General features: G+C 47.6%; 1 protein-coding gene across 1 annotated transcript in view; it reads left to right on the forward strand.

Moving 5' to 3' along the window:
* The window catches only part of ITGA9 (integrin subunit alpha 9), a 323466-nt gene that overhangs the window by 255618 nt on the left and 53257 nt on the right, over positions 1-14591 (forward strand). Inside the window, exons 20-23 of the mRNA XM_069475539.1 lie at positions 971-1050; positions 5724-5813; positions 7941-8049; positions 13392-13499. Of these exons, the coding sequence (XP_069331640.1) occupies positions 971-1050; positions 5724-5813; positions 7941-8049; positions 13392-13499 (387 nt within the window). The remainder of the gene's footprint in view (positions 1-970; positions 1051-5723; positions 5814-7940; positions 8050-13391; positions 13500-14591) is intronic.

Raw genomic sequence — 14591 nt, forward strand, 5'->3', positions numbered from 1 at the left:
AGATTACCATAGGTTGGGTGGCTTAAACAACAGACATTTATTTCTATCAGTTCTGAAGGCTGGGAAGTCCAAGATCAAGGTCCTGGCAGATGCGGTTCCTGGTGAGGGCTCTCTCTTCCTGGTTTATGGACAGCACCTTCTCTATTTGTGCTCACATGGCCTTTCCTTGGTGAGTGCACACGAAGAGAGAGAGAGATCTCTTTGTCTTCTCTTCTAACAAGGGTACTAATCCCATCATGAGGGCCCCACCTCCAAATATCATCACAATGGGGGCTAAGGCGTCAACACATGAATTTGGGGGAAACACAAACATTCAGTTCATAGTATGTTTCAACACTGTCAGTCCTAACCACACGGCAGGAGAAAGTCTCCAAGTTTCCAATGGTGCTAACACATCTTTAACACCTCCCTATCGATAGCCAATCTCCCTTTTTAGCAAAGATAGAGTAAGTCTTAGGCTCAGAGGCTTTAGCAGGCAACAGAATTCAAGATTGCTCTGTTTTCATTGTATTTATGACTACTTTCTCTTTTGGGCAAGTGATCCTGGATTCCCATCTACGATGGTGATATAAATTGTCCTTTTAAAATAATCTTTAAACTAGAAGAGGGAGGCAACACAAATACGAAGCAAATATCGCAGGTGTTATGATTTGCAGATGTGGCAAAAATTGGGACGATGGTGTGCAAGTGAAATTTAGCAAGTCCTGGTTAAGAGTGCAAATGAATCACTTCTAAAGAGAACCTCAGTGGCTGAACAGGAGCAGCAGCAGGGCTCTGGCCAGGGTGTGCTTCAGGCCTGGTGTCGCTGTTAAAGCTGTGCCTCTGGGCTGATAGAAAGATACGCATGAAAAATAAAGCTGGTCATGCAAATGAGCTTCCCGGAGGTTGTAAGCTACAGATGATGGTAGCAAATGCAGTGTAAGTTTGAAATGCCTTCTGATACCAAATATCGTTTCCTTTTTCCACCAAGTATGAATTCAGTGTGATCTTTGATACAAGCCACCTATCTGGGGAAGAGGACGTTCTCAGTTTCATTGTTACTGCTCAGAGGTAAGGAGGATTTAAACACTTTTTCCAAAGACAAAAGGTTTATGGGACAGGAAAAGGACATGAGCTGGTCATGCTTTGACCGAGATATTGAGTTGGGAAAAATGGTTACTCAGTGATAAAGCTCCAAGTGCAAAGTGGAGTCGGATCTCCTAGGGACGGTGGCTGCCTGGGTCTGCTTGCACGGCTGCCACTTCAGACTGAGCTGGGAGGACTCAGCGCCAGTCAGCCAGAGGTAATGATTCTACAGATGAGAAGAGACAGGTCCCGGTCCAGGTTCTAGTCCAGACTCACATGGTTGGGCATTCCCACGTGGCCAGTTGTTCCCCAGAGCAGACAGATGTCCTCTGTGCATTGTCAGGCTGGGTCTGCTGCTTGTAGACATGTCACTGCATCTCTTAATGGAGACAAAGGACACCTGCACCAGAGGGCCTGGCCAAGCCTGTTGGCAGAGGCCCCAAGAGACGCGCCTCGAGAGAGGGCTTGTCCTAGAAGCCAGGTGGATGGATAGGGAAGGGGTCAGTGGGTTGGCAACTTCTCCCCTTAGGAGTATATACCTTCCTCTCTCCAGTGTAGCCATGGGTACCTGTGAGGGCCCTTGAGGAGTTACGAGATGCCTTCTCAAGCCAGAATCCATACTTGCCTCGAAGGGACATCTAGGTAGCACCTGGTTGACAGCTTGGATGGAGGGAGAGGTATTTAGATGGGTGACTAGGGAGACACAGCTTTGACTGGGGTGGTGGTTGGATACCCAAGGCAAACTTTAAATTTAAATTTTTATTTGGAAATGACTTTAAACTTAACAGAAACAATGCAAGAATAGTGCAAGGAACTCCTATATACCGTCTACCCAGATTCACCCAATGTTAATATTTTGCCTCATCTGGTTTATTATTTTCTATCTATGTATAATTTCTGTTCTTAACACCATCTGAAAGTAAGTTGCAGAAATCAGGCCCCTTGATCGGTAAATACTTCAGTGTGCATTCCCGAGAATGAAGTTATTCTCTTAAGTAACTATAGTATAGTTAATAGAATTCAGGAAATTTAACATCAACACAATACTATTATTTCATCTGTGGTTCATGTTCCAGTTACACCAATTGTCCCAATAATGTCTCTTTAGCCACTTTTTTAGTCATCCACAAGATTTGGTTCTTTCTTCTTTTTTTTTTTTTTTTATGATTTGGTTATTTTCTATTCACACTATTTTCAAGATCACATAATCTATGTTCACATAAAACATGACTATGATCTGATAGATACGCAAAGCATAGGGAGAGGAGACTCCATTCTCATTGCTCAAATCCAGAAGGGCTTCCCTGGGGAAGTGGCATTTAAAGAGAGGAGTCTGTTTTTAGGCCAAAGCCACACAGGCGCAGCAGTGAGAGTATCCGTGGTGCAACATGCCCTGTCACACCATGTAGAGGGTGGGCACTGGCAAAGGAGATTCACGAGCCTTCTGAGGAGGAGGATGGGGAGCACTCTAGGCAGTGGAAGATAGGGCTGGAGGAAGAGCCTGGGCTAGACCAGGGGACAGAATAGCCTCAAAAAGTCTGAACTACATTCTGAAGGCAGTGGGAGCTGCTGAAAGTTTTGAGAAGGGGAGTGACACAGTGCAACAGCTCGGCCACAGAGTATGAGACTGTTGAATTTAATGAGGTGGCGGGGATTGCCCATTCAAACAGGAAAATTCTCATTCTCCTGCCACTTCCTGGGCCTACAGAAAACTCACCATTGCCCAGCAGATCCATCAACATGCTCTGCTAATCCTTCCACACCTGGGACAGCTAATGTTCCTGGGAAGGAACATGGCATGGAAGAGATTTCCCTTGTCAAAAAGAAGAAACTTCCTGCCTCTCAGCCTCATTCCGGGCTAATCAGAGGGATCAGAGAGAGCGGGGAGCAAATAGCACAGTCCTGAAAGATACATCTGCTGGAATAACATGTCCACGGGGCAGTGGTGCCCTGGTTTGGGACGCCCACCGACATCGCCTGGGGAGCTTTGAGAACTACCCCTGCCTGCTCTGCCCCGGAGATTCCGACCTCAGAGTGTGGGCTGAGACAAGGGCATTGGGATTTTTGAAAGGGCTCATCAAGTGCTTCTAATGAGTAACCAGGGCTGGGGGGCCACCATTTCTAATCCCTTACTCTGTGCTGGGCTCGTTTTCACTCAGTAAACATCTATTATGCACCTCCTATTTACCAACTGCGGTGCTAAGTGCTAGGCACACAAGAAAATGCCAGTAACCTAACTGAATTCAAGAACGTCCCCTTGTGTACATGACACTGTGCATAGCATCAGGAGAGGTCCAGATTTTATACCTTCAATAATATGAGGATTTCTAATTTTTTGAATCACAAATGTTAAGGAGACCACAACAGAACACTCCAGGCACTCGTTTCTTTTCAGGCGTTGGCAAAAATATGGTCTTACTGCCCCAGAGGGCACCCACACCACTTGACTCCCTGCCATGACGGAAGGATCCTTAAAGCTCCTTATCTTGAGAGCTGCAGTTAAAATATCAATCGTTCCTTTCTTCCGTCACCACCCTTTGAAGGTCTCTTGCCTGCTTGTAGATTTAGGAGGACATAAAGTTGAGACTGAGCAGTTTCTCGAGACTTCTCCTCTCAGCAGCCACCAGCCTGGCTTTGCAGACCCCTGGAAAGCATCCCAGCTCACGAGCTTGCGGAATGACTGGGAGCCTTTTGATGTTTGGCCTCTTTATCTCAACTTTTCAAATTAGCTCATTCTGGAACAGTCACCCGATGACAGATGAGACTGTCGGACCTGAGCCACCAGCGGCTGCGGCAGCCAAACAAATGGCAGGGCAAGACCTGGCAGGAAGCTTGGGTCAGGGAGGGAATGGGCCAGGGTGGTGCCATCCCATCCACAGGGGGGTCGTCTCTGGTCTGCCCCCAGCTGTGACCTTGAAGCTTTATTACCCCCTGGGAAAGGAAGAGCAAGGGAGTGAGGCTATGGGGGCACCTGATCCTGCTGCTTCTGCAAATTGCAGCGAGGGACTGATGTCACCCCACATACGGAAGACAGATGAGGAGCCAGGGGCAGCACCATTGTTCCAGAACAATAGGAGAGAGAAGGAGAGGGGATGTGAGAGCTATTTAAGCTGTTACCATTCAGCACTTGCTGGATGGGAGAGGAAGGCAGTGGGGCAGGGCTTGGAAGGGGCAGCGGCAGGGCACAGAGCAGACAGGAATTCTGCACATGTTCAGGGAATGGTGTGGTGGGGAGAGGTCAGGACCAGCTGCACCCAGACCTCAGCAGGTCTGGGGGACTCTTACGTTCCACCACTGGGGATGAACTCGGTTTTCAGCTGGGATCCCCCAGTTACTTTGTGGAACCAGCTGTGACTGCAGGGTTCGGCAACCTGCACCCAATCGCCATGCCCTTCCCCAAGGCAGTCGCTTCTCTGGAATAATAATCACTGTTCATATTTGAAATTTAATAAAAGAAGGAAGCTAGGTCTTTTCTTTCTTCCTTATGTCCCTTTTACTCTCTTCTTCTATTTCTCCTCCTGCCCCACCCCCGCCCCCCAACCTGGTATCAAGAGCAGAATGACAGTGGAAAGAGCCCTGGTTTAGAGTCTGACCAGGCTGGTCAGAATCTCAGCTTTGTCTGGTTTGCAGCGGGACCTTGCGCAAGTTACCTAACCTATCTGAGCTGCTCGTCACCTGTCAAGGGAGGGCGGCCCCTCTCCCTCAGGAGCTACACTGAGCTCCCAGGGAGATCATGCTGAGAAATGCCAGCGTGTGCCTGGCACACAGCAGCCACTCAACAGCATCAGCTTCCTTGTGGTCGCCTTTCCAGAATGGCCTCACAGGAGTCCCCATTCTGAGCTTTCTCCCCCGAGGGGGATGCCTTATGTGGACATGTGCAGCCAGCGTCTGTAGCGAGAGCGTGCATGATGTGTGCAGTGGCAGGGTTGGCCAGGGCCTCTCTCCTGGGCTCAGCTGTCCGTGGGTGATTGGTGATCCCTCCAGGTGGGAGATAGCTGCTAAGGCCCAGCAACCCCACTCTTGGCTGCAGTGCTCTAACTTCACTGGTCCAATTTTCATGGAATAAGCACTTATAAAAGTAGCACATGCAAGGGGTGCCCCACCCATAACCCCTCAGTGCTCACTTTCCCACGCACCCACCAAACAGCTTCTAGCTCCCAGCGCCTGCTCAGGCTTCCTCTGGCCAGGCCCATTCACCTACATGACAGGGCAGGTGCCAGGGAACTCATGGCCCCTCCCAGCAGCAGCAGCAGCTCTGGGAGCCAGTGGATAAAGGCCTGGCTCCCACGCCCTCAGTTGGGAAGACGGACACTGCGTCCCAGAGTCCCCAGTGAGACTGAGCCCCGAAGCCTACAGCATGACCCTCCTGGGTCACATACCTTTTATTTTCTATCCCCTCCTTGTCTCCCTTCTCCACTCTTTACTGGTGTTACCTGGGGTTGCCTCCCAAATAAACTACTTGCTCTCACATCGTTGTGAGTAGATCACAACTAAGACAATGGAATGCGTTCTGTGACTCTGTACAGGGACCAAAAACAGAACTGAGGACAATAAGGTGCCGACTGCCCTGGAGATTCAACTCTAGGGTGGAGCAAAGAAAGCCCACTGCAGGTAACTGGTGTTGGCTGGTGCTCATTCATTCTCCTCTCCCCGCACAGTGGCAACGTGGAGCGCTCTGGATCTCTGCATGACAACACGCTCATTCTGACGGTGCCGCTGATGCACGAAGTGGACACATCCATCACAGGGTGAGTAGCCCAGTCCTGAGTTGCCAAAACGCAGGGGTGCCCTCCAGTGGAACTCTGGGCTTCTCTTGTGTGTGTAGCCAGCCAGGAGCCAGGGGCTCTGCCTCTCGCCTCCTTCGTCCCAGCCTGGAAAAGCAGAATGAAGCTTTAACTGCAGTGACTCGCACCCTCCTCACTCCTTTTCTCCTGTGTCGCAGCTACCCACCCACCTGGTAGATAACAGAGAAGTTTGATGACAAGTTTAAGCCCCATCGTTTCTTTGAATGTTCTGTACACCTTTATATGCATATATCCCCCCGACCCCCGCCTAGAATGCCATATGGTAGCAGGCAGTGTGGTTCCTGGGATTAAAATCTCAGCCAGAAGCGTCTGGGCCAGAGGTTACAGCCAGATGTGTCCCCAGCCCCGGCTCACAGGAGGGCTGCCTTTCTGATTAGCTTCACAGTCAGCACTGGCTTTGCTCGTTCCTGTTAACTCCTTCTGCAGAGCCGGAGCCTGCTCCGCCTGATGTCTGTGATGGTCTGGAACAGGCAGGTTAACCATCGCGACAGCCACACCGTCTGTCCGGGTGACGTCCAGGGCCACTCAGTGCTGCTGGCATTGTTGGAAAGCAGGGCTGTGGCTGCGGTCTGTGGGGACCTGAAACAACCCGGGTTGGTTTTCAGCCAAAGCCCCGGCCTGGAAAAATGAGAACTCAATTCCTGTTTCCAGCTTCAGAAAACAGAGCGCATACCTCTTTGATAGTGGAAAAAAGATTTGCAAAATTAGTTTAGATCCAGTGAGGACCCATTGAACCCTGGACTCAAACGCAAGCTGAACTTTCTGGAGGTTCACAGTTTCTCATTTTTCAGTTTTCAAGTGCTTCTGGGTCCTGGCCTTGGCTAGAGTTCGAAAGTCGATCCTTGTGGGAGGAGCCATCCCTGGACTCGCTCGTGCTGCGCGCGGAGCCAGCGGGACGAATCTCTGGGCTTTCCTGCTCCTGGGCTCTTGGCATTTTTGATCGTGTTTCTTAGGCATGAGGCACTGGTGGAATATGTTTGCAAAATAGCATATTTTTGCCTCTGTTCACAGCTCTATTTTTAACTGTATAGTTTATTTACTTGTCTCATCAGAGGCGCAGTGAGAATACGCCGGGAACCAAGCCCTATCCTTGGGGACAAAGAGAAAATACTCCCCCCCACACACACACTTGATCGTGTTGTTGAGCCTTAGGAGGCCTCATCGTGAGGTGTTAATAGCCCCTGATGAAGCCATCAGTTAAACAAACAAGTCCACCTCTGATCTTGTCAGGAATCTAAAACAGTTCTTGCCATCTGATAACGGTGGAAACTCACTACATCGTAAAAATAATGCACTTAAATTGAAAATAGATGAGTTGCTGTCCGTTCAGACTTAGTCCCCTAAATCATACGTTGTTGTGTTTAGGTAAGTGGGTGGCTTCTAGCATCCAGAATTTGTTATTTGTCTGGGAGTGTCAGTCTGAGCTGTGTTTCTTCTCAGGGATGTTCATATACAAGCAATGTTGAAAGCAGTGCTACAAACTGCGCTTGAATTCTTACCACCTCTTATGTAGCCTCTGTTTGAAATCTGAGGGAAAATGCTATCATTAAACAGACTCAGCTTTCAAATACCTAATTTCTGGTAATCTTGGTAGTCTGGCAAATTTGAGTTTTTTTAAATGGATTTGTCACAGAATGGGGTTTGATATGCCAACTATATAATTCATTCATAACTATTTTAAAAAGCTTATCATCCTCTTCTTTGATCCATAAAATGTTTCTCAAATGGCAAAACAGAGAATGTATCCTTTTATAGTCCCATTTTTAAAAAAAATCAAAGCCATCATAGTTAGTCTTCCTTCTCATTGTATAAATGTAATCTCACTACATATTTCTCTGTGTGGCTTACTGATATGACCAAGAAGTGAGAAGACACTGCTAGGGACGTCTGCTCAGAAGGCACAGTCTGGCTGTGTCCTTTCCCAGGGAAGGAGAGTGGCGGTTGCAGAGGGAGAGCCTTTGCTGGGAGACACGGGATTCCACAGAGACTGATGTTGGGTTTCGGAACGGCAGTGACCGTGGGTGCCCGACTGTGGGTGGGAATGACAGATCCCGTACTTTCCTCTTTCAGAATCACGTCTCCAACGTCCTTCGTGTACGGCGAGTCTGTGGACGCGTCCAACTTCATTCAGCTGGATGACTTGGAGTGTCATTTTCAGCCCATCAATGTCACCCTTCAGGTACCGAACCCTGGAGACCACCTCTGCCGCTGGGGGATGACAGAAAGGCCCACGGGATGGGTCTCCTACTGAAGGACAGCTGAAGGGCCAGGCTCTTTTCAGGAGAAACCCTTCCCAGCCTGGTTGGCCTGTGTGTGTGTGTGTGTGTGTGTGTGTGTGTGTGATCTGTAACCACACAGAGGATGAATGCCTCCCCGTCTGGTACTCTGCTGTGCAGACCCCTCTGCTCTTCAAGACCTGGGAGGAGAACTGCACACGATGGACGTCAGTTTTCAGTCTTCCCCAGGAGGGCCTCCAAAGGCTGAGGCCTAGGCCCAGCCCAAATGGTCCCATAAGGACCGCTCTTCTGTTCTTCATCGTTCTGCACCTTCTGGACAAGGGTGCCTCGGAGGATTTGCTGTGTCCCCTTCCTCCTGGGGTCGTCATGCTGACTCAGCCAGGAATCCAGGCCTCCCACAGGGGACTGGCCTTTCAGAGGTGTCTTTCAGGACAGCAGAGCAGCGTGAGCGCGTGTAAAGCCCGTGGGAGGAAGTGTGCCGCCCTCCCTGAGCCCCCGCTGGCTCACCCCACTTGCACCAGTGTCGTTTCCCACATGTCCACTCGGGACGGACTGCGGGCCTCTTGAAGGACACTGTTTCTTCTCTTAATTGAGGGTTGGCAGACTTCACGGGGTGAGTATAATATTCTAGGCTTTGTGGGGCGTACGTCTCTGTGGCGACTATTCAACTATGCTACTGTGGAGCAAAGGCAGCCATAGATAACACAGAAATAAAACTTTAGTTATGGACGCTGAAATTTGAATTTCATATAATTTTCACATGTCATGAAATGTTATTCTTCTTTTGATTTTCCTTCCCAGTCATTTGAAGACATAAAACCATTCTTAGCTCCTGGGCTGTGGGACAGCAGGCATCGGGCCAGATTTGGCCTGCAGGCCATAGTTTGCTGGCCGCTGTTTTAGATGTGAATTCTCCGGCCAGTACTATTCAACCTGAGAATGTTTGAGTGTAAAGGCAGAGGGACCTCAGCGTCATCCAGGGCATCCCCCTCAGTCGACAAATACAGGGAAATGTGGGCCCAAGCAAAAAGGATATGCTGAAGGTCCCAGCACTGGGAGAGGTGGGGCTGGGGCCAGGACCCATCGGGCACTGACCGGGCCCCGTGCGGCCCAGCACCGGCCATGCGGATGAAGTGAAGGAGGAGGTGGGCCCGCCTCGCCCGCAATGCACCGAAACCCGGAAATCACATCTCATAGCTCCCCAGTTCTAGCGCCCGGAGCTCTGCCCTGCCTCTTCCTTCCTTCCCCGTGGAGAGGATGGTTTCCCACTCTGGCACTCACTGCTGTGGCCAAATAATTATTATTTTCTTTCCCTGTGGCCTCTCCTAGGTAGACTTAGGGGATGACGAATAATGACAGGGTGAGGGTCCAGAGAAAGAGGCAGTAAAACATTTGTGGGCTCTGGCAAACAATGGTCTTCCTCTCTCCAGAGTGTTCTCCCAGCAGCAGCCCTCAGAAACCATGATAGATAACACATGTCCCCAGCCCGGGGAGGATGCGCCTCCGACCAGCTAAGCCCCAGCTGTCACGCCCTGCCCGGGATTTACAGCAGAGAGAGGGAAAGTTGGGCTTAGAGCTTGCTCTCCAGGCTGTGGCGTGGCTGCTGTGAGCAGCACCTCCGTGTTTCTGAATTGCTTCTGAGAGTTAGTTTTTTTTTCCTTTACTTTTTGTAATTGGATAGAAAACAGATAAAGACTGGGTGGATTTATTTCATTTTAGTTGTTTATACTCTTTCCTACTCTTTGAGTTTTTCGAGGTGTCTTAGAATAAAAGATACAGTCAAGAAAATTATTTAGAAGGGTTCGAATTACACAGACCTTGTAAGGAAGATGGTGAGGGTGTTGAAAGAAGAGGGCAAGAAGAATAGCAGTTATATGAAAGATACTGGATGTTATCATTCTCTGAACAAAAAGAAAGAAAGAAAGAAACCCCAGGGTATGCAATTTATCCTTCTAATTGTTTCTCTGAGTGTATTTTTACAGGCAGCTTAAAGTTTGGTATTCAAGCAAATAGCTTTCCTCACATCTGACCTGAAATAGGACCCGGGCTAGAGAATCTGGCCCTGGGGAGTGAGTGAGTGACATGCCCCTTAGATAAACTCTTCCTCGATCCATCGTCGGGGGAAGTGCGCAGTGTTCAATCCAGAGCTGACACAGTCAGCTGGGTCTGAACAATTGATGGTGTTTGCCATTGATTAGAAGGAGATCCCTCTGTATTAGCAAAGCGTACCTTTTCCCTGAGAATTCTCTGACGACTCAGTTATTGGTACAATTATTGTTATTATGGTCATCCTGCAGGAAGGTCACTGTCTAGGTTGGTGGTGGAAACGGTGGGAGAAGAGAAGGCCAGAAATAAGGAGAAAGCCCTTCTGTATTTCCTTGTTCTAGCAATACCGTTCCTGAAGAAGACTACAAGACTTTCCATAAGAACAGATTTTGTTTGTATCTTTTAGAATCTGTTATTCAACAAGCTACCTAATTGTTTAAAAGCTCCACTACAATTGCAGATGGAAGAAGGGCAGAAATACTAGTCTCAGCCTGCTCTCTACATTTCATCACAGTTTTTTTAAGCAGAGACATGAAATTTGTCGGCCACTGATGGGTTTTTTTGGCATCAGGAGTCAAAGCATTTTCCCGCCTGAAAAACAATGGTGAAAAATAACGTAGATGTTGCACACGAACGTTTGCAGAGAATCCAACATTAAGACATTTGTTAAAAATATAGTCATACCAGCCCTGCCATCCTCCTGGCTCTGAAGAACGAAATGGTGTAAACCAGAGTGCTTTCTCCTTTGCTCACCCCATTCATGCTTGAATGGGGATTTCCCAGACATGTCAGATTCCTTCTCAATTCTGTGCTCTCATGTTTCATTTCAAATTAGTTATTTCAATTGTGGTTCAATACTCTTTCCTTTTCTTGTGTCTTAGGGGTGTTGTTTTTGGTGCATTTTTTTTAAATCAAGAGTTGGCAACAACCACTCATCTGTTCTATCTTGTTTTTTTAATTTATTTATTCTTTGAAGCCAAACCAACTATTACAAATGAAGGCACGGTTTTCTAGGGAAGAGCTCACTGCAGCTAGATCCCTATACATGCTGTCACGTGTGAAGAGGCCTGGTTAGGTTTCCACCGGTTTTTTGTGGCTTTGCCCTTCTGACCTCAGCTTCAGAGAGTCTGAATTCTCTCTCTAGTCCCCAGGCTACCAGGCAGCATCTCACTTCTTCCTCTCTCCTACTCGCTTCCTACTCAACTTTCTTTTTAATTTATTTTTTAACTGACAAATAGAATTATATATATTTTACTCATCTTTTTAAAAATAACACCTTTATGGAGATACTACTACATTCCTTAAAGTTCACATTTAACATATACAATTCAATTATTTTAGTATGCTTATAGAGTTGAACAACCATCATCATAATCTAATTTTAGAACATTTGTATCACCCCAAAAAGAAACTCTGTACACGTTAGCAGTCACTCCCTATATTAATTTTCTATTACTGCTGTAACAAATTCCCACAAAATTAGTGGCATAAAACAACACAAATTCATTATCTGACAGTTCTAGAGGATAGAAGTCCAAAATGGGTCTCACTGGGCTAAAATCAAAGTCTCGGCAGGGCTGCGTTCCTTGCTGGAGGCTCCAGGGGAGGATCCATTTCTTGCCTTTTCCAGCTTCTAGAGGCAGCTGTGTTCTTTGGCTCATGGCTGCCTTCCATCTTCCAAGCTAGCAATGGCTGGTCAAATCTTTGCTACGATGCTGTCTCTCTCGTTCTGACTCATCTACCTCCTTCTTCCCTATATAAGTACCCTTGTGGTTATTGCAATGTGGAATATCCTTTGGATGATCCAAGATAACCTCTTTTATTTTTTATTTTTTTGAGACGGAGTCTTGCTCTGTCACCTAGGCTAGAGTGCCATGGCCTCAGCCTAGCTTACAGCAACCTCAAATTCCTGGGCTCAAGTGATCCCCGTGCCTCAGCCACCTGAGTAGCTGGGACTACAGGTGCACACCACCACACCTGGCTAACTTTTTCTATTTTTAGTAGAGTCAGGGTCTCGCTGTTGCCTCAGACTGGTCTCGAACTCCTAACCTCAAGCTATCCTCCCTCCTCAGCCTCCCAGAGTGCTAGGATTACAGGCATGAGCCACCACACCCAGCCCAGTAACCTCTTTATTTTAAGGTCACTTGATTAGTGACCTTAATTCCCCCTTGCCATGTAACATTCAGTTTCCACAGATGAGGACATGGACATCTTTGGGAGCCTGTCATGCTGCCTGTCACACTCCTTGTTCTCCCTAGCCCCCAGCCCTGAGCAACCGTAATCTACTTTCTGGCTGTATAGACCTACCCATCTGTTTTATTCCCCTTCATATTTCATTTCTTCCTTGAGTTTCATGTTCATCCTTTCCTTTACCTCCTTGCCCTTATTAGTTTCTCTGTGGCCACCAGCTTTTCCCTCATTTCTCAAGAAATGACTGGCTTCTGGAGACAGAATATGGAGAGATGGTAGGGAAGATAAGAGATGTAAGACTTTCTAGAACCAAATGCTAGGACAGAAAGGAGGTGCACAGATATCAAACAATATTAGCAAGTGAGGAGCTGCAAATTGCCTAGAAACCAAATCAGCTGACTGGTGTGGTAAAAACAGAGCTTCCTATAAGAATGACCTCCTTTGTCTTTGAGGGTCTCTGTTACCTCAAACTGTCAAAAGAAAGAGGTTGGACCAGCTCAGGGGTTCTCATGAGGTGGTTCCTGAGTCAGCAGCAGCGGCATCTCCTGGGAACTTGTTAGAAATGCAAATCCTCCAGCCCGTCCTGGCCCTACTGTGACAGAAACTCTGGGCATGACCCTCACCACATGCCCCCACTCTGTGTTTTAGCAAATCCCTCAGATGATTCTGATGTTATGTTAGAATTTGAGAACTATTAGAGTATATTACGATGTCTGGGTTCCCACTCAGACATCATAGTAATAGTGTATGAGTAAATTTCTAGGTATGTGAAAAGAAATATAATTTTAGTAAGAAGAAAGAAAACAAGAAAATTCTAAAAGGGAATAAGGTAATTTGAAAGTTTGGGGTTTTTAAGTAGGTATTAGAAGGATTTCAATTTTGTTGAAATTTCCCATCATTCAGTATTTCGCTTCAAGTCCTGACCTAAATCCAAACCCTAGAGTTTCTGTATATGATTTCAAAGAATCTTAGAGTATATATTGCATGATGTGACATGAAGATCTGTTATTTTCCATTAAAACTTGCTATGTGTGTTCCACACCCACAGGTCTACAACACTGGCCCGAGCACCCTTCCTGGGTCATCTATCAGCATCTCTTTCCCCAGTCGCCTCTCGTCTGGTGGCGCAGAGATGTTTCATGTCCAGGAAATGATGGTGAGTTCCCCGTTGCTCTCGGACTTGAGCCAGTGCATTTGAATTTTGTATTCCACCTCACCCTGACGTCCAGCCTGGGGGCCCAGAAAAGCTAACTCATTCTACCCTTTGGAAACATATCTGGGAAAGCCAGGGAGACCTGTGATACCTGAATTTCTGCCTTGAGACAGTTTGGTTAATGCCATAGGAAGTCCTCTTTGAGGATGGGGAAGGGTTGGTTATGAACCCACCTCCTGAGATGGACTTCTCTGGATCTGGGAACCTCTAGCAGCTGTCTGCAGTCTCGTGTGTGTCTGAATGCATTTTGCTGAGATCCACAGCATTCATAAAGATTGTCAAAGGGCTACTGATGCATGAAGATAAAGGACATAAGTATAGGTTGAAACTCCAGTTCATGTGCAAAATATGCAACTCTACCCGATCCTGAATCAATGTTTATCTCAAGGGAAGCTTGATAACTGGTATATGATCACTGCTGCCCATCTCCTTGAAACATTCTCCTTGGCTTCCAGGATATCACATTCTCTTGGTTTCACCTTTCTCACTGGCTTTTCCCCTTACCTCCCCAACTTCCAGAGGGCCCAGGTCCTCCTATACTCTACACCAGCCTCCAAGATCTCACCCAGACTCGTGGCTTTAAATGCAGCCTGTGCTGATGCCACCAAGTTTTTCTCTCCAGCCCAGACCTTTGCAGTGAATTCCAGGCCTTGATAGCCAACTGTCTTTAGGCCATCTCTGCCTGGATGCCTAACAGGCATCGCAGTATTATCCAGAACTGAACTCTTGACAGTACCCTTCCACACCTGCTTCTCCCTCAGCCTTCCCTGTCCCTGTAGAGGGCTGATCCATCCTTTAGTTGCTCAGGTCAAAAACCTGGGGTCATCCTTGATGCCTCTCTTTTTCCCCACACTTCACATCCAACCCGTGAGCAAACCTGATGTCTCCACCCTCACAACAAACCCAGAATGTTACCACTTTCTACACCTCCACATCCAGCACCCTGGTCTAAGGTGTCATCATCTGTCACCTGGGTTATTGCAGCAGTCCCTTCACTGGAGTTCCTGCTTCTGCCCCAGTTCCTTGCAGTTCATT

Source organism: Eulemur rufifrons, chromosome 7, assembly GCF_041146395.1.
Source record: "Eulemur rufifrons isolate Redbay chromosome 7, OSU_ERuf_1, whole genome shotgun sequence".
Classification (NCBI taxonomy): Eukaryota; Metazoa; Chordata; class Mammalia; order Primates; family Lemuridae; genus Eulemur; species Eulemur rufifrons.